Genomic DNA, 27,579 nt, shown 5'->3' with positions numbered 1-27,579 from the left:
GTTACTTTTAAAAGTAATGCAGTACAATATAGTGTTACTCCTTAAAAACTAATTATGTTACTTAGTTACTTTTTATGGAAAGTAATGCGTTGCGTTACTTTTGCGTTACTTTTTAAATCTGGACAGGGCTTGCTTGTTTGTTTTTAATATGAAAAAAGTTATTCTTTTACAAATGTAAATACGCTTTCACACCAAAAGTGGAATGAAAGAGTCTCAGGCTGAAGGAAATGTGAATTCTGGTCTGTACAGTAGAGGGCGCCGCTCAAACTAATCACATGAAGAATACGACGCAGAAGAAGAACACTATTCAGCAATAACTAAAATTAAACACAAATGTGACATTTTTGCTTATTAGATTGAACTGGATCATCGGAGGTCAGCAGCAAAGACAGTGCTTGAGTGTTTAATGCTGTAAAGCTGCTCTGACACAATCTGTATTGTATAAATAAAGGTGACTTGACACTGGTTAATAATTTAATTATTGCAGGTTTGTATAATATGAGGGTGAGTAATTAATGACAGAATGAATAGTTTTGGCGGAACTATCTCTTGAAGACATAACGCATATCGCCGCCTGCTGGCGTGTTTGTGTCACACGAAGAAATGGTCACTGAGCGAATCATTTTGGTGAACGAACTGAAAATGAACGAATCTCTTGAAAGAATCAAAATGTCCACCACTCGCTGAAATGAAACGCATTTACAGAAGATTAGAAACACTAGGTTTGCGCTTCCGGCTTCCGGTCGGCTCCCGCCCCGCTCCGCCATCATGGAGTGCTGAGCACACAGCGAATGAGAGGAAAAGAAAGACAGGGATGAGCTGCACGCCTGACACCGACGGCATGAGCAGACACGAAGCCCACACTCGCGGCGGAAGCGGAAAACCGGACTGTGGTTTAAAGAGCTCGCTGACAGCTGATCGAGTCCGTTAACGGATCACGGCGGTATCACACACACACACACACACACACACACACACACACACACGGCAGTGATCGTGGCGTTAGAAGTCTATGGCTCGCGGTGAGTCGCTCGTGTTTGTGAAGTGAGGCGGGAAGGATTGACGGGATTCTCCTCAGCAGGCCGGTGCTAGGCTAGCTGTCTCGAGCTAGCCGCAGTGGATCCCGCACACCACGGTAAGACCGAGCTCCTCTGACCACTCCTCAAAAGCCCGATGGTCCTAATTGAATGTGATTTAAAAAAAAAACATTATTTATGGATAATCAAGTAAACCTTCTGTCCAGTACATATTTATCTTGCTAATAACAATGACATTTATTACATTTACTTAATATATCGAATGATTTGCAGCAGAAAGCCGCCTGAACCGAGACCTGCCGTGTTTACAGTCGAGCTGGTGTGTGCGCTAGCCTCAGCTGATGCTGACAGTGTACAGCGCTGAGTGCGATAGACGTGTAATGAATGAATTAAACCGCGTGGACTGACTCTCAGACAGAAGGCATGTGGTAGATTCTGCACAATGCGGTTTTCAGCAAAGTTTTGATCATTTAGAGGCCTTATCGAATATCAGACACACAGTTGTGCATGTGAAAGCCATAGTTCCTCTTACTCCGACACGCTGTGTGTTCTCAGACTTCATCTGCTGTTGCTCTATCCAGGTGAGTCTGTGTTTAGCGTGTGTTTAGCGTGATCTTAACATGATTATGACTCCGAGCATCATGGGAAGGCGTGATCTGACTCTGAGTCAGGTGTCTGGTCCAGCGGCTCAAGCACAATTATTCTCAGACAATCATTTCAACTGTGTCTGGTTCAGATCGTCGCTCTGATTGTTGTTCTTATATAATGCACGTCTGCAGCATTTAGTGGCGCTTTCTGCATAAATCTGACCTTCGCTGAGACCAGACCACCTTCTGAGCTGTTTAACTAGATGCATAACACCCAATTAAATGCTTAAAAATGTTGTATATTTGAACTTGAACTGCATCTTTGTTCTGAACCCAGTCCTGCACATCAGCATGGCTTCAGCTCTGTTTTTTGAAAGGCCTAATCACAGTTGTTCATCACAGTCTCTTTCTTCTGCTTCTTCATCATCATGTGGTCATTGTCCTGCAGTTCTCATGTTCAGTGTAGCTTCAGTTCAGTCAGATCTGTCCTGGGGAAGAGATTGATGAGGTTCCTTTTACTACAGGCCAATTATAACACTTCTCTTTTAAAACTAACCGTTCTGTTTTGGTCTCATCGGTCCACAAACCGTTCTCCCAGCAGTCTTCTGGCTCATCTACATGTTATCTGCAAACTGTAGACTGGCAACAGTTGTGTTTCTGTAGGCCAAACTAGAAGCTCGCATCACCCTGATTCCCTTGACAATAAACCAATAGGATTTTGCATTGGCTTTTGGACAAAAATAAACTCTGTGACCAACTGAAGTTTATATTTCTCAAATGTTTTGTTTCCAAATTTCCAAATAGTTGTATCTCAGCCAATATTGTCCTCTCCTAACAAACCATACAGCAATGGAAAGCTTATTTATTCAGCTTTCAGATGATGTATAAATCTCAATTAAAAAAAAAAATTGACCCTTATGACTGGGTTTGTGGTCCAGGGTGACATTTATAGCTGTGTTCACTCCATTCCTGTTTCCTCAGATGTTAATGTGCAAACTCCCTGTTGTGTGTGTGTGTGTGTGCGCGCGCGTGTGTGTGTGTGAAGGCGCTGGCCATGCCGTCGATTGCGCGGGCTGGGAGTCTCAAGGACCCAGAGGTGGCAGAACTTTTTTACAAGGAGGATCCTGAGAAACTCTTCACAGACCTGCGGGAGATCGGCCATGGCAGCTTCGGAGCCGTCTACTTTGTGAGTGGCCTTTAGACATTCAGAAGTGCAGCACATCTCAGTGAGCAGAGTCTGTGCCTCACGTGTGTTTGCACGCTTCTTACAGGCCCATGACATCCGCACCAATGAGGTGGTGGCCATCAAGAAGATGTCCTACAGTGGCAAGCAGTCTAATGAGGTGAACACAAACACACCAACACAGTGCTCCTACATCTTTAGTCAAACAAAGCAGTGTGACTCTGCTAGAATCGGTCTGCAAGAAAACTTGAACATCATGCAGGTGGCTTTATGTAAGAGCAAGATGATGGCTCCGTTCCAAAACCTGTTGAGCTGCCTACCTGGAAAGCATTTTTTTAGGTATCATAGGCAGACTTCTGACACCAAGGATGTTTGAAAATGTTGGCAGAATATTATACTGCTTTCAGGTTGAGTGCAAACGCATTTCAAAGTATACCCTGTTTGAGGAAACACAAGCACACTGGAAAGTAGCGCTGCGTGATTTGGGGAAAAATGCAATTGCAGTTTTTCTGGTTAAATTTTTTAATGCAATTAAGTCAAAAAGAACAACTGGTTTGTTGTGCTTGTTTGTAGGGCTACATAATTTGTCCAAAAACAAGAAATATCAGCAAAATAGTTCAGTCTGGTGGTAATAGATATACTAAATATTTATAAAATAAAGTGTTGCATTGTTAACTTGGCTACATGCTAACATCGAGCTGCGTCAGTCGAGTTCCTGAGGTAAAAATCCCATTTATTTTCTCCATACAGAACTTATTTTTAAGTGCTAACTTAATCATGGTTAACAATGGAATTCCTGGTGAAATACTGTTAGCCATGATTCTGCTGAGAAATCTCCACCAATCAGAGAATCTAAACAAGCAAATCACAGCAGAAGAGCTCTGTAGCTCCGCCAGCTCACACAAATCACTGCCAATGAGTCAGTCTTCCTACACTCTAATATATATATGTATATGTGTGTGTGTGTTTTAACTTAAACAATGGTTTACTAAACAAATTGTATTTTCTTTAAATAAATTCTATTACAATTAAAATGTTCTTAGGGATAAAAATCGACCTTAGCTTCTGCTCTAAACCATGTGGAGCCCTTTTGCATTACTGTAGGTTGCAGTTAACAACAGAACCCAAACCTAAATTCAATTGCTATTTAGTTTTAATCATAATAATCAACACTCAAATTAAAATTTGTATGCAAACATGTAAATTGCACATAATGCAGATTTTCTAAATTATACAATTTCTGTTTGTTGTTGAAATATAATAATTTACACACTTGCTGTAATAACTTGCTTCATAAAAGACTTCTTTAAATGTTCATTAAATATTAAAGACACCACTAACAGGTAAAGTAAAATATGAAGTATATAGTCTAATATTTCTCAAAATGCTCTTCTCTAGACTTAATTTCTCTAGCAAATAATGAGCTGTGGACACTGATGACTTGCCTGAGGGAAATGAAATGCTGCTTTAATGACATGTCGTTCTGTAATTGAAACACTGATAGCGCGATCACATGAGATGTTCATTCGTGTATATTTTGTGTTATAACTAGTAGTAAAGATGAAGGGATGATCGCGCTCTGTCAGAACTGAGGCATTTATACAGCAATCTGTCTCGTCACATTAAAGAGCACCAAAATGCCGGTTACTGTCTGAGTTTTCTGAAAAAATTGATTGATTTGTTCTGTACACATGCGTACCGAGCAGAAAGACACGTACCGACAATTTTCGGTATGAATGCGTGTACTGTTACACCGCTAGTAAATATACACACAACCAACATAAAATGAATAGGTTTATATTTCTCTGTCATGTTTAATTTGATGAGGCCATTAATGGGATTGTAGTTCTTCAATGCTGGGTGAAATGCTCAGTCTTGTACTTTTGTCCAATTTTAGAATCATTTTTTGCTTCAAATCAAAGTTTGTAATGTTGTCACTCTCATGCTTTTTGATCACGGCTTGTAACTCTTAAACAAAGACTTCTATGGAAAAACACTTCCAGAACCAAGACCAATGGAAAAAGTGCACTGAGTTGAGTCATCTCGAGCCGTTTTTCTTGTAAGGTTATAGTTGGGATGCTGCCTGTGTAGGCTTGAGACAGGAAAGCAGCTCAGTTCATATGCGCTGATAGAATACCGTTTCTTGTGTTTACCGGCATCTTACCAAGTTCTGTTGTTTTCCCCAGCATTGTATTCAAATCATGCAGTGTCTCTCTGGCTAAGTTTAAGTTTATTTGTTTACAGGGGCAATGCACATTGATAAACATAAACATAACTGTAAATGTGTCAGAATTAGCCAAAAATGCTATTTTTCATCTGTAGACCCTTGGCAGAATGTTAAAAGGTCACTGTAAAAACAAAGAAAGAGCATCATTACACACATACACATCATATGGAAAAAAAGGAAGTAAAAAGTAAAATACAGAAACATAAATGCACAATAAAAACCGCTACTAAAATACAAAATATAAGTAAATTATCTAGACAAAGTAAAAATATGAGGGAAAGGAGAGAGAGATGGCAACAGGAGAAGGCAACATAGGCAAGAGCAATTAGTACAAGGAAGTCTACTGTCAATGCGCTCAGTAGTCCCGTGATTGTTCCATTGTTCTCTCGTTCCTGCTGCAGAAATGGCAGGATATCGTGAAAGAGGTGAAGTTCCTTCAAAAGCTGCGGCACCCCAACACTGTGGAGTACAGAGGCTGCTACCTGCGAGAACACACAGCATGGGTGAGTGCTTCTGCGTGTGGGAGAGAATGCACTGAGCTGCTAACACTGTTTCCATTTACTACAGTAGCAGCTCCAAACGCACCACCTGTCACTTGCTAACAGCACTTATACCTTTTCTTTCTCTCCACCTTCCTCTTTTCTGTGTCTGCTTTCCTGCAGCTGGTGATGGAGTACTGTTTGGGCTCAGCCTCGGATCTGCTGGAAGGTGAGTGAATTGTTTCTGGAAGCACGAAGATGCTCAGAGCCGTTCGTCGGATGCAGAAGTGTAAAATGATGCAGAAACAAAAAACAGGATCCTGTTGTTTTCTTCCTCTTTCCCCTTAGTGCACAAGAAACCATTACAGGAAGTGGAGATTGCAGCAATTACCCATGGTGCATTGCAGGGCTTGGTATACCTCCACTCGCACAACATGATTCACAGGTACAGAGCCGCTCGATTCTTGGTTTTAACAAAAGCATGGTGTGTGAAATACATATTGTGTTCAGTAATATTTTAACTGTGGCTTCAGCAATGTGGAAGCTGACATGATGGCGCAAGCGATGTATCATACAAGCATGCTTTTTTCCCGAATATCAGCAGGATTCTAAATGTGATATCTTAAAAACAAGACGTTAACAGTGCGATTTACATTTTAGACACACTATTGTCTATTTTTACTCACATTGGCAAACTAAACGGTTCCAGACAAAGTCGCAACAGAGCTGAATAAAACACAGATGTGTTTTGTTACTGAATGAATCTGTCTTAATGAATGAATCGGTGATTCAATGAGTTAGTTATAAAGACAGTCACTTGCTTCTTGAAGAATTGGTTGAGTTAATTATTCAATGACTCACTGGTGAAGGCACCCATGAGTGGTTTAGTTTCATATTTAATTCATATGAATCAACATTCAAAATATTGTGTCTTGTAGCATTATTTATACAGTTTCAATTGCAGTGTTGCAATACATCTAAATGCTTCTTTAAATGCAGCTTCTGTGCCACTTCTGCAGTGTAAAAATTAATTTTGTTGGTGCTTATTTCATATGACTGGTAACTTGTGATTGTAATTCATTGTTAATTTATTAATTTGAAATAAAAGATGATTCATAAATCTAATAAGGTTCTAAAACATTGCTCAGAAGGGCACGAATGCCCCTCGAAAATAGTTTTAGGTGGCAAATGTTGTCCCTTAACGAAAAAATTGCTGTGAACTAACCAGTGCACAGAATATTAATATGAAAATATTGGGGAGTCAGCTGTCAAAGACAGGCCTAAAACAGTCAAGGTACTAGCTCAAAATGTCTCTGCTGTCGCCTTCAGTTACAACAATACACTAGATATGTTTCTTCCTCTATAGAGATGTGAAAGCAGGGAACATCTTACTGACAGAGCCTGGCCAAGTCAAACTGGGAGACTTCGGCTCCGCCTCCATCGTTGCTCCTGCCAACTCCTTTGTGGGCACACCTTACTGGTACAAAACACTTCCCATTCCTTACAACAGCACATTTGGCAGAAATACACTCTTAATTTAATTAAGTGGTTTACTCGGGCATTAGATGTATCTAATGGGCAGGTATGAGTGAGTTGTGCTGTGTTTGCAGGATGGCTCCAGAGGTCATCCTCGCCATGGATGAAGGCCAGTATGACGGGAAGGTTGATGTGTGGTCACTCGGCATCACCTGCATAGAGCTTGGTGAGTTGGCTCTGCTGTCCAGAGTAGGGTTTGAATGATCAAGTCCGATTCTTAGATTCCTAGTTTCGATTCCAACATAAAAAAAAAGAAAAAAAAAAAAAGAAGTCAGACATTTAGATGTCAAACATTTATTCTGTGTCATTTTGCAAAGCATTCTGTTGCAGCTGAATCATACAAGAATCGGCAGCCTACAGAAGAGGAACAAAAATGCCACAGCAAAAACAACTAGACTAATATCAATTTCAAATATTGAAGTGTTAAAGACAAGTAAACAGTCAGTAATAAAATAGGAACAAACAACTCACTTAGCAATAGCATAAATTAATACAACTGAACCAAATTTCAGGTACAGAATCTGTAACTAAGGCACAGTATGTAATTTTCGCCACTGGAGGGCGCGTATTCAAAATAAACAAAGAAACAAAGGCTTAGTTAGATGACACTGTGACTGAGCGCAGGCGACACGATGACACTATGGACACGCTCCGTGTCACTAGTTAAAATTGCTTATTTCTCTGGATTTAAACATTCTTATAAACATTTGGGATATTGTAAGTACACAAGTCAGCAAAATATATAACACTGTTCTAGTAGTTTTTGGATATTTTAATAAAAAAATCTTACATATTGTGTCTTTAAAAGTTTAAAAACATTGCTGTAGCAAGTCAGCTCAAAAGGGAAATGTATATAAATAATTACAATTAATTATGATTAATTACAATGATTTATATCAGCTGCCAGTAGTAACTGTAGCAGAATTAAATTGCCATCAACTAATCTGTTCGTCCAGCGAACATTCAGTGTAAGCTCATATCAGCTCTAAGAAAGGATATTTTCGTGGCCACAGAATATCTTTCCTACAGTATTAATGCATTCAAGCATGCAGCTGGATCAGAAAAGCCCGGCGGGTCACTGAAGTAGAGGTCACACCTCTCGAGGTTCAAAGAGACTCTGTCTCCAAACATGGTCATTTGCATATGTAACTGGATTGGATGTTGATGCAAAGACAGTAAAGATTCTTAGAACACTAATATGTTGCATAGGTATAAACCAATAATATAAACTCTCAATTAGATCATCCGAAGACAAACTCATAGAGACCAAACATGGTATAGGTGAGTTTACATTAACTAGTGATCTATCATAAGCATGCATAAAACAGTATACAATACAAAAGACAATATACAAGAACAGTAATAATATACACAATGACCTGAGGATATGTGATAGGAAAGTTAAGGAAAGGTTTGTCTGTGAACGAGAGTCCATTTATATATTGGTCCAAATGCTACATTTCATAGTTTTTTTTTTGTAAATAAAATATAGATTATTAATTAAAGTTATCAGAGATATTCAGTCAAGATCAGTGAATGATTCTCTTTTGTTCTTTGATTAACATTAATGACATGCAGCGTGTTTATTAGGCTGCTGTCTCTTTAACACCGAAGGCACGCAGATCTAAAGATACTGTACATGTGTTTTCTTTCTCATCTATTTACATTCACGTAAGACAAACACGACTGTGTTTATGATGAAATACTGACGTGGTTTTCTACACGGTGGTCGATAAATATGATCGAAGCCAGTTCCGGCTAGAAACAACCTTTTCTGCAGTGAAATGCACAGAACGATTTGAGAACAAACAAACCGGGAGTACGCTGTTCTCTGTTTTAACGTTTTAAATCACATTAAAATGCGAACGCACCCAACCCTAGTCCAGAGCCTGTTGAACGAGAACACGGTGCATCTCTGGTGTGAAATGTACCTTTTTTCAGATTCTGTGCAGCGCTATATAAATGCATGCATTCATTCATTCATTAATGGCTTGCTGTTGATCACCATAGACAATAATATTAAATTACTGTTTACAGTCTTATGCTTACAATGGAAGCCTTGCAGCTAACCGCTTGCTTGTTTCCTTTTCCTCTGTTGTAGCGGAGAGAAAGCCTCCCTTGTTTAATATGAATGCTATGAGTGCCTTATACCACATCGCCCAGAACGAGAGCCCGGTCCTGCAGTCCAATCACTGGTAGAGGCTTCATCCACACTGTTTCCAAAGCAGCGCTGCATTCATATTCCTCTGAAAAACATTCTGATTGCAGAAAATTCTACTTCAAAGCCTAAAACCATTTACTATATGCTGTTGAAAATACTTATAAGAAGCATTTGTCATTTGTGTATAATATAGTGTTGTGTATGTATGTAGCCTTCAAATATGTCTCAATTTGGTAAATATTACTAAGTAAGTAGATTAAGTAATATTTATGTTTATTACTAAAAATTAGGGGTGGTGATACAACCAAGATATTATATCATGGTATGAGGGATTGTGCTTCATAATAACAATATATGTAATAATTTTATAGATTTGTTTATAATTCATTACAGCTAGACGCTGCCTTTTGATTTGCATATTTTGTTTCCTAATCTCTCAGGTCGGATTATTTCCGTAACTTCGTAGACTCCTGTCTGCAGAAGATCGCCCAGGACAGACCTACCTCTGATGTGCTGCTTAAAGTAAACGTCTTTTAAAAACTTTCTAAGCATGATGCGTTCCAGACACTGGGTTTGAGATGATGCTCTGGGCTTTGTTTCTCCAGCATCACTTCCTGTGCCGCGAGCGTCCGGTGACGGCAGTGATGGATCTGATCGCACGCACTAAAGACGCCGTGAGGGAGCTCGATAACCTGCAGTACCGGAAGATGAAGAAGATCCTCTTCCAGGAGACGGCCAATGGCCCCGCCACCGAGGGGCCCGAGGAGGAAGAGGTGGGATCATGACCTTTCAGATTGCCTTGTTGTCAAATCAAAACAAGGAAAGTTGATTTTCCGGGTCACACGACACGGCAGTAGAACAGCTATATTTGGGAATATCAGATATCAGATATCAAAACATGATTTAGGGTTGGGTTTCTTTTCAGACATTCGTCAGCTCATGTTTCAGATGTTTGGCGCTTGAGTCTTTGTTCTTTTGCACTGTTTTGACCTTGAGTGATTTGTTTGTGACATCATGGCAAATTGATGCATTGCTCGCCTTAAAGTCAAAATTAACTCAAGAATGACCTTATTTGCTTTCAGGGCCCGCTATTGTGAAGAGCTTTGTCTTTGTAGTGGTTAAGGCTAGAAGGGGTTCAGCTAAAACTACTGGGCATGTGCACATCAGTATAGCGTTATTGTAAGAGGAAGAAGTAGACAATAATAAAACACAATCTAATTGGTAGAAAATTTAATTTATTGATTTTAGCTGTATCCCTTCTAGCCACAACCCTTTGCAGTGTTTTTTCATGCTAGCTCTGTGTCTGAAATGGCTTTACTTTCCCCCCCCCCTTTTTTTCCATATTTTTCAATCTTTACACTTGATCCTTTGTTATGAGACCACAATCCTGACGATCGATGGATAAAACTGTTCTGCTTGCTTACTATCCGTGTTTTACACTGTAATCTGTCATAAATGTGTTATGAACACACTAGAGTTGGGAATCTTGACAATTTGAGTACAATTTGATGCACCACAATGCATCTTCTCTAATTCTTTAGTAATTAATAATGCACACGCCTAAACTTTTTCTTTCAGATTTTTATTTTTTCTAGCTGTGACAACTATAACCTGTTTATTATTTTATATTTGTTATTAAACGTGAGACTAAAGATGCAAATAACAAACAACAGAACAAAAATTATGTAAAATATCAATTAAATAAACAGTGCCGTAGTTTTTTTCCAGTAAAGTTTAATTTGATGCACTTATCACGACCTTATCAGTGACCAAATTGATTTTTAATATTATCTCTTAGACGGAAAAATATATATATATATATATATATATATATATATATTACTATTGTAATAACTTCTTTGTAAAATAATAATTAATAAGTATTAAAATTACTACAGTAGTAAAATTATAAAACTTGTCTTAGTTTCTTTACTTGCAAGAATTAAACCATCAAGCCTGTATTTTGGAGGAAAACTGCAGGGAAAGCCTTATGTTTCTGTGACAGTAGGTCTACAAATGCTTCTCAACGCAAATCGGTGAAATTCGGCAATCATCTATCCACAGATGTTGCAAATGTGAAAAAGTAGGTCTATTTAACAGGGCTACTCAAAAATAAATAATACTGAAATACTACCTAGTGTTTACTGTTTTAATTAAATATACACAGAATTTTATTAAAGCAAGTAATGTTATTCAGTCAAAAGCATTGAGTGATTTTCTCTGTCTTTTGTTGTTTGGCTAGTATTAGCAACTGCAGCAGGTTTATTAGGCTGCTGTCACTTTAAGACCGACTGCACGGATCCAGTGTAATGATGGACATTCTGTTTATGATGCAGATTTTTACTGTTGATGAATAGCATCATGTCAGTCATGTGAGTTCTCAGATCTACATCGGATCAGTCTTGGTCACGTCTATAAAGCAGATGTCATGTTCTGTTGCAGATGACATTCCCAGCTGATCACAGGAGCGGGGGGGTTCTGTCTCACTTGTGTTTAATGCACTCTGGTGTGTTTAGGATGTGGAGCAGTACATGCTGCGGATGGGCACGGTGAACAGCATGGAGAGCTCCCATTCGCTGCCGTCTATGTCCATCAGCGCCAGCTCCCAGAGCTCTTCAGTGAACAGCCTGGCGGACGGCTCGGATGACAGCGGAGAGATGGCCATGATGCAGGAGGGCGAGCATACGGTGACCTCCAACAGCTCGGTGCTGCACAGACCGCTGGTACGGCTTCGTCTGAGCCCGTGTGCTGGAACAACACTTCAGTGCCGTCAAAACAAACGTGGAAATAATTAAGATTTTTTTTTTAATGTTGTTGAACATAGTCTTTTATGCTCACCAAGGCTCAAAAATACAAAACATGTTCAGCATCATTACTCCAGTCTTCAGTGTCACGTGGTCCTTCAGAAATCAGTATAATATGCTCAGTTATTAACTTTTTCCCCACCAGTGTTTTTTGAAAGAGTAATGGCACTGAGAATGTTTTGTTTTATGAATATCTGAACATGCAATATGCCAAAACAACATTCAGCCGCGGCTTTTAAACAGCAACAAAAAATAAAAATTCTAGCTTCATGCAATCTATTTTATCAACACTTTGAATGTGGGTAAGTTTCATTAAAAAGCAACATTCAGAACAAAAAGCAGAGAAAACCATGGTTTTGTCAGAGACCCTGTCCGGATCAGATTCAGAGCAATGATGCACACACAGATAGAGTCGGTCGCTTCCATCAACACACTCCTACACCTCCTGCATCAACATCTCATTCAGTAACACTGGGCAGTTTTGATTTATATAATGATTAAAGTGTGTTGATGGAGTTATTTTACAGATGGATTTGTTTACATATACGATCACTTGTTAATGCTGCTGCTTTGATCCGGACGCTCGGTACTCTTTCAGTAGATGTGTAGGAGCTTCTACCGTATTACAGTCCAAATGTGGAAAGCGGAAAATTGTCAATGGCGGGGAAAGAGTTAATAAAGGTTTTATATAAATGTTGAAACAATGACTAATATTTTTCAAGAAACCATGATGATTCTTTAAGTTGATAAAGTTCAAAAGAACAGCATTTGCTTGAAATACATTTTTCCCCCCCCCGTTATTAATGTCTTTACTGTTACTTTTAACGTCGTCTTAATTTTCCCAAACTTTTATATGGTAGTGTATCACGGTTTCCACAAAAATATTGGGCAGCACAACAGTTTTCAACATCTAATATCTTAAGCAGCAGATCAGCATATTATACTGATTTCTGAAGATCATGTGACACTGAAGACTGGAGTAATGATGCTGAAAATACAGCTGCGCATCACAGAAATACATTACATTTTAACAGAAAACTTGTTTTAAACTGTAATAATATTGCACAATATTACTGTTTTTGTGTTTTTGAAATAAATGCGGCCTTGATGAGCATAAGAGGCATCATCAAAAAACATGAAAAATTCTTCATTATTGTAAGCCTAAATGCACATTTGTCCCCCACAGAACCATGATAACCTCTATGATGACCCGTACCAGCCGGAGGTGGACTCCCAGCAGCAGGGCCCCTCCGGGGGCCGCCGGCGCAGGGGACGGGACCACTTCGCCACCATCCGCACGGCCTCGCTGGTGACCCGTCAGATCCAGGAGCATGAGCAGGGCTCGGCGCTGAGAGAGCAGATGTCCAGATACAAACGCATGAGGAGGCAGCACCAGAAGCAGCTGATGGCTCTGGAGAACAAGCTGAAGGCTGAGATAGACGAACATCAGCTGAGGCTCGACAAAGAGCTGGAGACGCAGACAAACAACTTCAGCAGTGAAGCAGACAAGCTCAGCAAGAAGCACCAGGCCATCCTGGAGAAAGAGGTGACTGAGAGACCATGGATGGATGAATGGATTATTGATGGATGGATGGATGAATGGATAGATAGATGGAGTGACAGATGGATAAATAGATAGACGGAGAGACAGATAGATAGATAGAAAAAGAAAAAAGCGAATGAGATGGGAACAGAAAAGCAGAGATGGAGCTGCCAATGGCATGAGCAGAAATGAAGTTCTGTTCTTCACTCCTCTCTTGTCTCAGTCTAAGGGCACTCTCACAGAAGAGAAGAAGTTCCAGCAGCACATCTTGGGCCAGCAGAAGAAGGAGCTCAGCAGCCTGCTGGAGTCTCAGAAGCGCCAGTACAGGCAGCGCAAGGAGCAGCTCAAAGAGGTACGGCGGAGAGTGATCGCCTGCGCTTCGCTCGGATGTGCTGATGAAGGTTTCTCCTGTGTGCAGGAGCTCAGCGAGAACCAGTCCACACCAAAGCGGGAGAAGCAGGAGTGGCTGGTGCAGCAGAAGGAGTGTCTGCAGCAGCTGCAGGCGGAGGAGGAGGCAGGTTTACTGCGCAGACAGAGGCAGTACTACGAGCTGCAGGGCCGCCAGTACAAGAGGAAGATGCTGCTCACTCGCCACAACCTGGAGCAAGACCTGCTCCGAGAGGTACAGAGCCAAGAGCCAGTCACCTGCCCAGATCATTAGCTTGATTACAGCGCATGTTTCATACAACAGTCTGTTTGCAGAGGACGAGCGAGAACAAACTGGTGAATCTGCCTCTCACGTATTCAGTCACTGCATGTGGGAAACATTGCATTTGATGATCCTTAGATCCTTCACTACTAAACTTTACAGTAGTAATTTTAACAAAACCCACGTCTTCATTTCTTCACTTGCAGGAGCAAACCATCCAGCTTTTATTTTGGCGGAAAACTGCAAAACTAAATTTACGTTTTTGTGTATTGTTGGAAATTATGCGAATGTGAAAAAGAGTAACTGGGGTTCTCAAACACACCTGAAACTCTCAGCACATGCAGAGATGGAGTTTGCTGCATTTACTACGAAGTGAGCCGCCATAAGATGCTGAGAACGCCAGCTCATGAGCCTGTCGCTCGTAAATGAACACACTACCATGCTTCGCTGTAAAACATGCCGTGTGTTAGACTCTATCCTCTAATCAATCACAGCACTTTGAGACATGATGTGCACACAATGCCGTATCACAGTTTAGATGTTTGTTCAGTTGACAAATCAAACAAAAGTAATATTAGAGATCTTTAATGTTAATGTGAGAAGTGTTAATTATTTTTGGTTAATTATTGCCAGGCTGCCAAAGTCTAGGGAATTAATGCTCGGAACATGCTCGTTTATGCCTGGCCACAGCTGCCCGACGCGTTTCTAACCACACATCTCTGTTTGTCTCGCCACAGGACCTGAACAAGAAACAGACTCTGAAGGACCTGGAGTGTGCCATGCTGCTGCGGCATCACGAGTCGACTCAGGAGCTGGAGTTCAGGCAGCTGGGTCTGGTGCAGCACACGCGGGCCGATCTGATCCGGACGCAGCACCAGACCGAGCTCACCAACCAGATGGAGTACAACAAGCGGCGCGAGCAAGAGCTGCGGCAAACACACGCCGTTGAAGTCCGCCAGCAGCCCAAGAGCCTGAGAGTGAGTGACTGCCAGAGTACTGGGGAGGGCCCTATCAGAGAGGGGGTGGGGCCAATGAGAGAGGGGGAGGGGCTTGAAACCGAAGAGGTGGTGCAAGAGGAACAGCTGAGTAGAGATGGAGAAATGATAGACGGGGATGAGATGCAGCTTGAGGAGACGGCTGTAGAAATAGAAGGAAATGACACCCAAGAGACTTTTACTGACCAGTGCAAAACAGTAGACAGAGCAGGTGAAAGTGCAAACGAGCAGTTAGATGAACCGCAGCAGGCTGAGGACAACCTTGATCCCAGACGAGTAGAAGGCCATCCTTGGGATGACGGCAGCGAATCAGAGTGTGAGGAAGAGGACCGAGGCGTGGCCGACGGATGTCCGTCAGAGCTGATGCCCGCCCCTTCCTTTGAGCTCCGCTCCCTGGAGCGTAACGCAGACGAGCTCTCGGAGTTCTACTTCCCGGATACACTAGAAGAGCTGGAGCCTCCGCCGGTCTACACGCCTGCCTCCTCTTCCTCGCAGCCGTCGCTTCCCTCGCTCTTCTCTCATGCGATCTGCCTCGTGCTCTCGCTCTCCGCCGCCATGCGTCCATCCCTCCTCACCCTCCTCTTCCTCTCCGTCTTCCTGCTTTCCCTGCGCCGCTCGCCTCCGCTGCCTTCGCTGGCTTCTGTGCTTCTCTCGGGCGAGCTGGCCTTCCTGGCGCTCGTCTTTTCTTACCTGATCCTGCGCTCCTGCTGCTCGCTCGCGTTTTCCACGTACCTCTCGCTGGCCTACTGGGGCTCCGGACTCTTCAGTCTGGGTTTGTCTTTGAGCTTGGGGCTCTATTATGTCCCAGTGGCCTTGGTTTCGGCGTCTTTTCTTAGCTCGCCGTCGCTCTTCCTCACCCTCTATCTGGTGGTGGTTCTGGTGCTGCGTCCGGCCAGGGTTTTCCTCCAGAACATCCCACGCAAACTCAGCCGCCTCTGGATGCGAGTTCTGTTCCGTCTGCCGAAGCCAGTGTTCGCCGTGTGCCAGTCGCTCCTCGGTGGCCTGACCGAGCGAAGCCTCTACGACATGTTCCCCAAAGCCGGACGCAACTGGGCCGGGCGCCAGTCCAGAATCCCAGTGCCTTTGAGAAGCCTTGGAGCGGAGTATCGGGCCAAAAGCAGATGCTCCGTCTTGTTTGCGCGGTGCATGCTTTTGGGCCGACGGTTCGTCCGCCGGCCTCTCGGCACTCTGACGGACCTCGCTAACTCCGTGGTGCTGCGTTTAGCCAAGCGTTTGCTGAAGGAGCTGCCTCAGAATCAGCTGAGACGCCTGCAGGCCTGCGGGATCCTGCAGAGAGAGAGAGCCAGCAAGCTCCCGATCCTCCTGCCCCGAGCCATGAGGGAGCAGAGGAGGAGGAGGAGGGAGGAGCGCGAGAGGAGGTACAGGGAGGAAGGCAGGTGGGAGAGTGTGTTGAGGAGAACCCCGTCAGCGAGGAGCTTGAAAGGAAAGATGGTGCCTTGGAGATAGATTGAGACGGAGGGAAGGAGGTATGTGTGATTTGAAGATGAACCAAAGTCTTACGGGTTTGGAACGGCATTCGCTTGAGTAAATGATGACAGAATTTCCTTTTTTAGGTGAACTGTTGCTTTAAGATTAATGCACTGTTTTATTCCAGCTCCCTCATTCACTGTCGCCATGAATGCAAAGCTTCAGTCGATTATTGTGCTTTTTGTAAAAGTTTCGGTTTAGTTTTTTTTTTTAGTTTAGTTATTTTATTCTCAAATAGCATGAGCTAAATGTGTTATGGTGATTGTTGAAGCCATGCCTGTGCAATCTTGATATAGTTTTTGTTATTTCATTTTGAAGGGGGTCTTAATTTCAACAATGAAATTTATATTGCGAAACCAAAATGGTGTGAAAATGACCTTTCAGTGAAATTAATTGACTGAAAGTGGATTATAATACAGCGCTTTACACTCTAGATCTCCCAAAAACACAACACTACAAGCGCTGACTCTTCCAGAAGTGCATTAGATGAAGCGCCGATGCTTTTTCCTACTTTTCGAGGAACGTTTGTATTGAAATAGAAACAGAAACTAGGCTGCATGTTGCACAATCAGTGTTTGATATAATTTCAAAAGCAACTCAAAGCAGCTGAAGCTGTCCTCAGAAATGTTTAGAGTCCTCCCGCTGGATGATTTAGAGGCAGGACCTCAGAAATGACAATCAAACACTTGCAAAATCTGCGTCCTTGCCAAAATGAACCGCAGCCGTTATATACAGTATATCATACATTAGGGTTATTGAATGGTTTGCTGTTAGTTCTCTATGCCACAGGATCAGATGGATGAACCATTCTGAATGCTGTTCATTCAGTTCTGACACTTTAGCAGTGAACTTTATTAAATGTTGTTGTTAAATTTAACGTCAGTCTCATAACTTTAACTGAAATCTGGGTGATCTATTATAAATTCAGCATATGAGATGTGCAGTTTTATTTCGAGGGAAATCTCAAACCGGATCAGTTTTTCTCGACAGTATATGAGCAGATGTGTTAGTAGATGTGTTCTGATCATATTTACCATGTAAACGAGTGTTTTGATCATATCCTTATGAAGAGAGGTCTAGCCTGTTTAGATGAAGCATTTACACAAGCTAGCCCTAGTTTTCAATGTTTGCATGGCACTGTTATTTCATATTTATTAGTGCTCTTTTACTGCATATTAAAGGCTATAATAAGAAGCCATTATGACGATCATCACAAAGATTACACCGAGTTGTGACATAAGAAGTGAAGAGGGTGATGGTTGGAGTGATAAAGAATAGCTTGCACTGCACACAAATCATCTTTATTTGAAATGCTTCGTAGAAATCTTAAGATTATCAAAGGGACCATATGTCTACTACACGAGTGATGAGGAAATGCTGTCTATTTTAAGAAAATTCTATTTCTTGGCAAAAAGGAAGTATTTCAGTTTTAGCCATATTTGTTCCAGTTATTGGCAATTTACCGTTTAAAGTTTGTCTTTGTGTTATTTCATTTTTTGTCTTGTTACTTCATGTTTACATATTCTGTGCTCCCTTTGTTTTGTTTTTTTAGCCAAATCACAAATTTTGTCTTGATTATTATTTGAGGAATGTTTGTGTAATTTTATGTTGCATTGCGCCGTCTGTTTCAGGGCCGTTGTGTGCGTTTCATCCTCGGTTTGTGTTTGTGCATGAATGGATGTTTACTTAAAGTTCAAACAAAGATTTCTGTTATATGTTTCTGAAATAAATTTTCTTTATTATGATCATTGTCCTTTGGTTCATTTCATATTTTGTTAGAATTCTTCATCTCAGTTTTGTTTTTTTCATTCATATGGTCCTGCTGCTGCTTTAATTTCTTTATTTTTTTCACTTCAAGCATGTTTATTATGAATTCTTATGATTACCACAAAAGCAGTCATAAGTAGCACAGGTATATTTGTAGCAATAGCCAACAATACATTGTATGGGTCACAATTATACATTTCTCTTTTATGCCAAAAATCATTAGGATATTAAGTAAAGATCATGTTCCATCAGAACTTCATTTGAACAACTTTAAAGATGATTTTCTCAATATTTAGAATTTTTTGCACCCTCAGATTCCAGATTTTCAAATATTGTCCGATCCTAACAAACCACACATCAATGGAAAGATGATTTATTTCACAAAATTGACCCTTATGACTGGTTTTGTGCTCCAGGGTCACATGTTAGATCTAAGAGGAATTCAGTTGCTGCAAGTCTAAAATATCAGGTAAAAATGACTAAGTTTGAATTCTTCTAACATTTTCACATGCTACGTTAAAATGTAATTCTGAAGTGTTTTCTAAGCAGTGCGAGCACAGTTCTGTCTTCCCTCCGCTCTTTCCTCCCGTCTGGTGTCAAATCTCGTCACCACGCTCTTCCCTGTTCCTGTAGTCCAAAGAGCTGCAGATTAAGCGTCAGTTCCAGGACACGTGTAAGATCCAGACGCGTCAGTATAAAGCGCTGAGGAACCACCTGCTGGAGAACACACCCAAGTCGGACCACAAGGCCGTGCTGAAGCGTCTCAAAGACGAGCAGACCCGCAAGCTGGCCATTCTGGCCGAGCAGTACGACCACTCCATCAACGACATGCTGTCCACACAGGCTGTGAGTAAGACACGGTCCGTCCCGCTCTGGCCGATTCGGTCGGCTTCTCTGACCTCTGTTGTTCTGTGTGTTTGTGTGCAGCTGCGGCTGGACGAGACGCAGGAGGCCGAGTATCAGGCGCTGAGGATGCAGCTGCAGCAGGAGCTAGAGCTGCTCAACGCTTACCAGAGCAAGATCAAGATGCACACGGACGCACAGCACGAGAGGGAGGTGAAGGAGCTGGAGCAGAGCGTGTCCATCCGCAGAGCCCTGCTGGAGCAAAGGGTAACTATAGTGCTTCAGAGGCACCCCAGCACTGCACGATTTGCATGTCTCCTTAATCAAACACACCTGATTCAGCTCATTAGTAGAGACTCCAACATCTGGAATTGGTGTGTCGGAGAAAGGAGATGTGCAAAATGTGCAGTGTTGGGGTGCCTCCTGGACCAGGGTTGGGGACCGCTGCTTTAGAGTCGCAACTCTACGTTGTGCACAAAATGCAATTTTTGGGTTGCATGGTGTATATACAGCGGGTAAAGTAAGTATTGAACATGTCAACATTTTCCTCAGTGAATGTTTCTAAAGGTGCTGTTGACTTGAAATTTTCACCAGATGTCGGTAACAACCCAAGTAATCCATACAAACAAATGGAATGACACGGAAAAAAAGCATTGAAGTACTGAAATGTATTTAATACTTCGTACAAAAGCCTGTTGTTGGTAATGACAGCTGTCTGAGGAACTAGTGGCATGCATTGCTCAGGTGTGATTTTGGTCCATTCTTCCACACAAACAGTCTTCAAATCGTGAAGGTGCTGTGGGCCTCTTTTGTGAACTCTGACCTTTAGTTCTTATTTTCTATTGGGTTCAAGTCAAGTGATTGGCTGACTATTCTAGCAGCTTTACTTTCTTTCTCTGAAACCAGTTCAGAGTTTCCTTGGCTGTGTTTGGGATCATTGCCCAGCCTTGTTTCATCTTCATCATCCTGGTACTGTAGGTGTTGGGACTGAACCAGCTAATATTAATTTCCACTGACTTTCTAATCACTGATAGATTTCAGCTGGTGTCTTGGCTTTCCATGCCTTTTTGCACATCTCTTTCTTCATGTGTTCAACACTTTTTCCCTGGGTCATTCCACTTTATTACACAGAACTTAATTTCTGAAATTATTGGTTTTGTTTTATTTGTATATATAGATTACTTTGATTGTTACTGACATCTGATGAAAATTTCAAGTCAAAAGCACCTTCAGAAATATAGAGAAAAATGGTGACGTGTTCAATACTTATTTAACCCGCTGTATATACCATGTCAGGTCTCCTACCCCAGATGATATTAGAGATTTTATTACAGTTTTTCTCAATCGTTTACACATTGATCACAATTGCTCGAGTAATAATAAAAGAGTTAAACACTTGTTGTACTCTGATTGTTGATGGCACAGATTTGTAGTCCTCCTGGGACAACTTCTGTTATTTACTGTAATTGTCCAAACATTTTTCAGAATTGAAGTTTGAGATCATTCAGGTGGACAATCAAGATTATTTTTAATGTAACCGAAGCATTGTTGACGCGGTGGTCCGTAAAGAAACAGGCCTGTAGAGATGTTTAGACAGGAGCTGTTCAAGCATGGATTTAACCTTCTTACATGTTTACATTCTTCTATGATGCAGTGTAGATAAAATGCATTGAAATTCTCTTCCAGATGTAAATGAAAGGCAAGATCAGTAGTTCAGGATAATTCATGTATACAGCAAACATATATCCACCACTGTGCTGTAAAAGACTGATCTGTAGTCATCAGAAAAGCTGGTTTGCAGTTCTTGCTGCTAAAGGTGGCACAAACAGATATTAAGATTAAAGCAGGTGTTGGATAAAAATTTTTTTTTCGTTTAGATATACACAATATTTATAAAACAAAACTCCCTGTTGAAGAATTGCAATAAACATGTATTTTCATTAGCATATTTGTGCATCTACAGCTGAATGTGTTTTATAATCAATAGAGAACACACCTATAGGTTTGATGTTAATATTTACTTATTTTAAAGGAGTGGTTGACTGTTTTTTTTAAGTAAGTATTAAGAACCACTGCTTTAGAACATTGATTTTGAATCCATTAGAATCGTTAGAAGACAGAATCATGATTCATATATGAACAGATTGTTACGTGCACCTCTAGTTTTCTCTTCCTCTTCTCTAAAGCAGCGCTGCATGGCCCCGCCCCCTTTGCTGTCTTTTCCCGAGGGCGGGGTTTATGAGGGTTTGTGATGTCACGAACCCGGGAAGTAACTCGTTGTAGTCCCTACCAGCCGTTTTTGTACGCATTAAACTGCCAGAAATTTAAAAGACGATATCTGCGTTTGCATTGAACTTTCAGCTTCGTAACTTTGCAGATATTGTTTGTGCTCAAACAGCAACATTACACACTAACTAACGTTAAAAAAGTGAAACCGCAATCAACCACCCCTTTAATAAATGCATTACTAGAAAAAATTGCAGTGCTTCATTTTGCAGTAATGTTGAACTTTGGTTAAGATAATTTTGTGTTTGGATGGCTGTGCTAATTGTTTTGAGAACAAGTACACTGCATTGGAGAAAAGTGTCAAATCGATTGAGAAAAACTGGAATTAATCCATATTGGTTGATATTGGATATTTAATTGTTCAGGCATATTTCCCTAGTTGTTGCATTTAAATGATCTTCACCGTGATGTAAACGTTGCTTAAAATAAATTTTTAAAAAACAAATAATGTAACACGTAAATATAATCTGAAAATAAATAGCCATTGTTTTATACTGTATAGTTATAAAGTGATGTCTATATTCACTTGTAGCAAGTTTTTTCTAATGAAACATTTTGCTTATGCATATTTCTCCAATTTTTACACACACACACACAAAAAAAAACTTTAACACTGGTAAATGTCATCTATAAGCTTCAGTTTTTTGCCTAAAACAATTATTGGCTAATTGGTATCGGCTAGAGTTTTAATATTGGTGCATTTCCATTATATTTGGTCATTTGTTGGTATGTTTTTAATCCCATTGCCCATGTTTAAACGATATTTAACATAGTCTGGTTTGTGTTTTTGCCAATGATATTATGCAAGCGATTAATTTGTGACAGTAAAAACTTGCACAACTTTTTAAATGAACTTGAATTTAAAGCTGATGATACAGAAGTAGAGACAAATCTTTTCTTCAATAACGTGACACATCAGAGTGTAAAGGATTATCAAAACATTGAAGTGTAGGGCTGAGACGTGGTTCAGTGCATCAGCTGTTGATTGGATTTTGAGATGCAGCCGTTGCTCTCAAAAGTGAAGGCCGATGAACGCAAGCAGACGAACTGTAGAAATGCAGTTTAAGATGACTAAACAATTGGAAAAGTCTGTTATTTTCACCTGAAGATCTTTCATTTAAAGGGATAGTTCACCCAAAAATGTGAATTCTGTCATTAATTACTCGCCCTCGTGTCGTTCCAAACCCGTAAGACCTTCGTTCATCTTCAGACACAAATGAAGATATTTCTGATGATCCTGCAGAGACAGCAACACAACTGTAATGTTCTCCGGTCCAGAAACATGGCAAGGACATCAGTAAAATAGTCCGTGTGACACCAGTGGCTCAACCGTAATGTTACCAAGCTACGAGAATACTTTTTTGTGCACAAAGAAAACAAAAAGAACAACTTTATTCAACAATTCTTCTCCTCCTCGCCTCCCCGTCTGCAGCGGTGCACCACCATCACGACGCATGGTTCTGCTGCTTACGTATCTTAATTAAAATATCTTAATTTGTGTTCTGAAGATGAACGAGGGTCTTACAGGTTTGGAACGACATGAGGGTGAGTAATTAATGATAGACATTTTTGGGTGAACTATTCCTTTAATTAAACAGTACAAGCTCAAAGCAATTTTAATTGCTTCGTGATCGTTCACAGCAAGATCTGTGCATCAGGGCTGCACGGTAAATCTAAATCAATCACAATCGCGATTAGGCAAAAGCAGTGCATTTCATGCGCGTCTGGTCAGTGAAGCAGGGTTCTGTGATCAGCAATACATCTCCATCTGAAGGACAGAGAAACTCCAAATACGCCTCTCAGAAGGAGAACCCTATAGCGGTCACTGAATAAACAGAAGATTTAACTTGTGGTACTTTCACATGCTTTCAGATGGAGCAGCATTTACTACACAGAGCCGTAATTCACTGACAAGCTACGCAAACAGCTGGCATTATCGCGCGATTATATTATTTATTTATTTTTTTGCGCAGCTTGTTCGTGAACTATGGCTCTGTGTAGTAAATGCTGCTCCATTTGAAAGCACGTGATTGAGATTTACTACTGATTATAGAACCGGCTTTACTGACGAGCTTCGATTAATCGTGCAGCCCTACTGTGCATTTAGAAGATAATTCATTTTAAAGGGATAGTTCACCCAAAAATAAAATTAGTCCATGTTTTACTCGCCCTCAAGCAATCCTAGGTGTATATGACTGTCTTCCTTCAGACGAATCCAATCAGAGTTATATTGAAAATTGTCCTGGCTCTTTCAAGCTTTATAATGGCAGTGAATGGGTGTTTTTGTTCAACAGTCCAAAAGTAGTCAAATAAAGCGCATCCATCCATATTAAAACGCGCCTCACACGGCTCTGGGGTTAATAAAGGCCTACTGTGGCGAATCGATGCGTTTTTGTAAACAAAATATCCATATTTAAAACGACATAAACAGTTTTGTGTAACCTCTGCTAACTGTCGTACATGCGTTCAGGAGACACTGCTGATCCGGAGGATGATGCCAGCGCGGCGCGTGTGAGGCTCGCCAAAACCAACGTTTGTTTACAGGAGCAAAGGAAGCAAAGTTTCCTTACGTTAGCAAAGGAAAATCAGTCTCCTCTTGGCTTATATCCAAATCCACCGACATTCTTCTTTACAAATCCTCGTTTTGTGCTTCTAATTCATGACCGTTGTTTTGTTTTGTTCTCTCTCCTCTGCTCTTCCACGTTCATCACGACGCACCGGATCTTATGCTACGCTTACGTCTTACATCATCCGCCGGAACAGCTTCCGCCTACGACAGCTAGCAGAAGTGAGAAAAAGGTGTTTATATCGTTTTAAATGTTTTTTCTTATAAAAATTCACTGATTCGCTACAGGAGGCCTTTATTCCCCCCGGAGCCGTGTGAGACGTTTTATTATGGATGTGCACGCTTTATTTGACTACTTTCGGACTGTTGAACAGAAACACCCACCCATGCATAATATACTCCTCACCTTTCAGAGACAACTCACCTTTTTGAGATCAGAATAGGTCACCTATGAGAATTGCTTAGATCCAATGAGAAAGTGTTTTTATGAGGGGATGGGGTCTTACAAGGATAAATAAAGAACTGGTTGTTACAATAAGTTTTGTATAGTATTTTCTTTACTCTTTAATTCAAAATCTATGTCTAAAAAGGGTAATATTTCATGTATTTGAGGTCTGAGATGTGGGAACGGTGAAGCGAGAGGGCAAACATTTTGCATTTTAGGTCAGCATTGCCGTCTAATCAGCCAATATTGTGTTAAATAGCCTGCATAGCACTTCATCTTTTATAACATGGGATTTTGACCAAATATATCTTGATTTTTGTAAAATGTTGCAACAAGATGCAAATCTTTTTTTCTTTTTTTTTTGTGTGAAAAATTACAGTTTTAGACATAAGGTAATAACAAATATTTAAAAAATACCTTAAAGTAACTACAAATGAGCATGTAAAGAAAATGTCTTTAAAATAAATTCTGCGTGGAGCATGCCCTCGATCCGCGCAATCTTCTCACCTTTTTCCATCTCTGCATTATAAAGCTTGAAAGAGCCAGGACAATTTTAATATAACTTCGGTTGAATTCGTCTGAAAGAAGCCTCGGGGGTGAGTAAAACATGGACTAATTTTCATTGTTGGGTGAACTAACCCTTTAATTTATCCCGACTCTGCACGATTAGTTGCGGCGATCAGAAGCAGTTTCCGTGGCTCTGTTTCTCCAGATCGAGGAGGAGATGCTGGCCCTGCAGAACGAGCGCTCGGAGCGCATCCGGTCCCTCCTGGAGCGCCAGGCATCCGAGATCGAGGCCTTCGACTCCGAGAGCCTCCGCCTGGGCTTCAGCAGCCTGGCCCTGACCGGCATCCCCTCCGAAGCCCATCCCAAGCAGGGCTACCCCTGGAGCCACGGGGGGCCGCCGCAGTCCCGCAGGGGCCCCGGCAGAGCCGACTCCTCGTCCTCCTCCCACGGCCTGGGGCCCCTGCACCACTCGTCCCATCACAGCCGGCACCAGCTGCCGCAGCACTACCATCACCAGAGCACTCCTCAGCTGTACCGCGAGCGGGAGAAGGAGTGGGGAGGAGCGGCGGCGCACCCTCACCTCTTCTCCCACCACCACCACCTTCCCTCCCGCTCCTCCTCCCAGTCCCTGGCCCTCCTCCCTCCCACGCCTCCCTGCATCTCCTCCGGCCCGCCGGCTCCTCAGGGAGTGTACGGAGCAGGGCTGGTGGTGCGGGGCCCCAGCCTGATGGCCCTGAGGAACAGCCCTCAGCCGCTGCGCAGAACCGCGTCCGGAGGAGCAGGAGGAGGCGCGGATGAAGTGCTCAGCCGGAGCACCTCGGTCACCGCGCACATCTCCAACGGATCGCACCTCTCCTACTCGTAAGGAGCGAGAGAGCACATCGTACTCGTCTGTCGCTTTGCTTTTTCCTTGCTCGTCGTCGTTTTTTTGGTAAAAACAAACAAAGAAGTGTGAAACTGGCTTGGAACATCACCGCTGCCTTGAAGACGTCTTAAAGGGATGCTGCGCGCCGGGGAGAATTCGCACGCGTTTACGCGACAGTACGAACACAGACTGTTTATGTCGGTCAGACTTTGAGTACGTTTACGTCTGAGGTAGTTGCTCCAGTGCATGAGATTAATGTAGTAAATACTTTTGTATTCATGTTATCCAATCACGTTTGAGCCCGTTAATGCAAACGACGATAAATATAACGATAAATCAAGAGTCCAATGCAGAACCCTAACCCTAACCCTAACCCTAACAATAACAGAGGAACGTATCATTCAATTAAAAACAGCCAATCAGAATCCATCCTGCTTTAACACAGCAGATGAAGAAACTGCATAATAAACAACGTTATCGTTATAATCATCGTTCCTATTGTGAACGGGCCTTAAAGCTACTTTTACAAAATCATTGGTTGCATCCGAAATCGCAGATATTGCTCTACATAGTAGACGAAACAGTATGTGAGAAGTTACCTTCATTACATTCATACGATATACAACACACTTGTCTGAACGGTCACGGAGTACTCCGAGTAAGAGATTGCAGACGCAGCCGAAGACTATAGAGCCAGTCTCCCACCACTCGGATCTGTTATTGTGTGTATATATATATATATATATATAGTATCTAAAGTGTTGAAGCATCGTGTCCACAGTTTTCTATAGCAATTATGACTCGACATTTTGATAAAATAACATGTGAACGGAATAACATTTAATTGTAGAATTGGATCTGGAGTGCACAGCGTTCGTTTGATGTCATCACGAAGACGTTTTTCAGATTTCTCCAAGCATCTGGTTGCAAAAGATGTGAACGTTTCTAAGAGAAATCAAGAAGTCGGGTGTGCCGTTACGGTTATTAACACGCGAGCATTAATGATGGTTAATTGTGTGTATGCATCGTCTGAATGCGATGCGCTCTGGCTGCCACTTTTGTACACAAACACACCAAAAAACAGGACTTGACGGTTTATTCGCTGGGATGAGCATCCTTTAACTCAGACTTTAGACCATATAAAAACAGACGTGATGTGATTAGGACGGGTCACACGCGCTGAGCTGTCGGGGAGAGCTGGATCCAGGGTGGTTTTGAGCAGCAAACGATGGACGAGCTGAGTTTGTGTTGAGCTTCTGCAGCTTCAGACACATTCAGAGATATCCCAGAGGAACCCGAGGAACAGCGGCTCTGATATCCCCCTCTCTCTCGCTGTATAACCCACTGCTGTGTGCTTGGTTTGAGTGAGCCGTGCGTGCAGGTGTTCTGGTGTTGGGGACGAGGCCCGCTGGGTGGACTGGGTGGACTGGGAGCTAAGGGCGAGGGCCGGCTCCACACACGGGGGTAAAGCAGGCTCTCCTGAGGCTCTGTGTGTGTGTTCGCTGAGAGGACATTCTCCACACACAACCCTTACTGACATCAAACCGCTTGTGGTCTGAAGGGAGAAATAAATAAACGCCAAGCGATTTAAATGATAATAAATTGATATAA

The 27,579-nt window shown here is 41.8% G+C and overlaps 1 protein-coding gene across 5 annotated transcripts; it reads left to right on the top strand.

Moving 5' to 3' along the window:
- The first annotated feature begins 597 nt into the window (after nt 1-597).
- LOC107571768 (serine/threonine-protein kinase TAO2-like) lies at nt 598-27,579 on the top strand. 5 transcript variants are annotated; one of them, XM_016258135.1, is made up of 19 exons: nt 599-1,135; nt 2,670-2,810; nt 2,896-2,967; nt 5,436-5,537; nt 5,697-5,742; nt 5,862-5,958; nt 6,880-6,993; nt 7,124-7,215; nt 9,151-9,244; nt 9,651-9,732; nt 9,816-9,983; nt 11,727-11,933; nt 13,201-13,560; nt 13,781-13,909; nt 13,976-14,179; nt 14,944-15,183; nt 19,090-19,302; nt 19,384-19,566; nt 25,309-27,579. In XM_016258135.1, the coding sequence occupies exons 2-19, from the start codon at nt 2,679-2,681 to the stop codon at nt 25,966-25,968; spliced, it is 3,195 nt and encodes a 1,064-aa protein (XP_016113621.1). In that variant the 5' UTR covers nt 599-1,135; nt 2,670-2,678; the 3' UTR covers nt 25,969-27,579. The 5 variants fall into 5 exon arrangements, with proteins under 5 accessions (XP_016113620.1, XP_016113621.1, XP_016113618.1 ...); XM_016258134.1 differs by having other exon boundaries at nt 598-1,135; nt 13,781-14,179; XM_016258132.1 differs by lacking the exons at nt 19,090-19,302; nt 19,384-19,566; nt 25,309-27,579 and having other exon boundaries at nt 604-1,135; nt 14,944-18,434.

This window comes from Sinocyclocheilus grahami, unplaced genomic scaffold (genome assembly GCF_001515645.1).
Source record: "Sinocyclocheilus grahami isolate Dianchi unplaced genomic scaffold, SAMN03320097.WGS_v1.1 scaffold1648.1, whole genome shotgun sequence".
In the NCBI taxonomy this organism is placed as follows: domain Eukaryota; kingdom Metazoa; phylum Chordata; class Actinopteri; order Cypriniformes; family Cyprinidae; genus Sinocyclocheilus; species Sinocyclocheilus grahami.
Note: the sequence above shows the minus strand (reverse complement) of the source record. Positions and strands in the feature narration are given on the sequence as shown.

Coding starts and splice junctions, on each gene's coding strand:
- LOC107571768 (XM_016258131.1), top strand. CDS start 2,679: ATGCCGTCGATTGCGCGGGCTGGGAGTCTCAAGGACCCAGAGGTGGCA. Junction 2,811..2,895: donor GCTTCGGAGCCGTCTACTTT/GTGAGTGGCCTT, acceptor CGCTTCTTACAG/GCCCATGACATCCGCACCAA. Junction 6,994..7,123: donor TTTGTGGGCACACCTTACTG/GTACAAAACACT, acceptor CTGTGTTTGCAG/GATGGCTCCAGAGGTCATCC.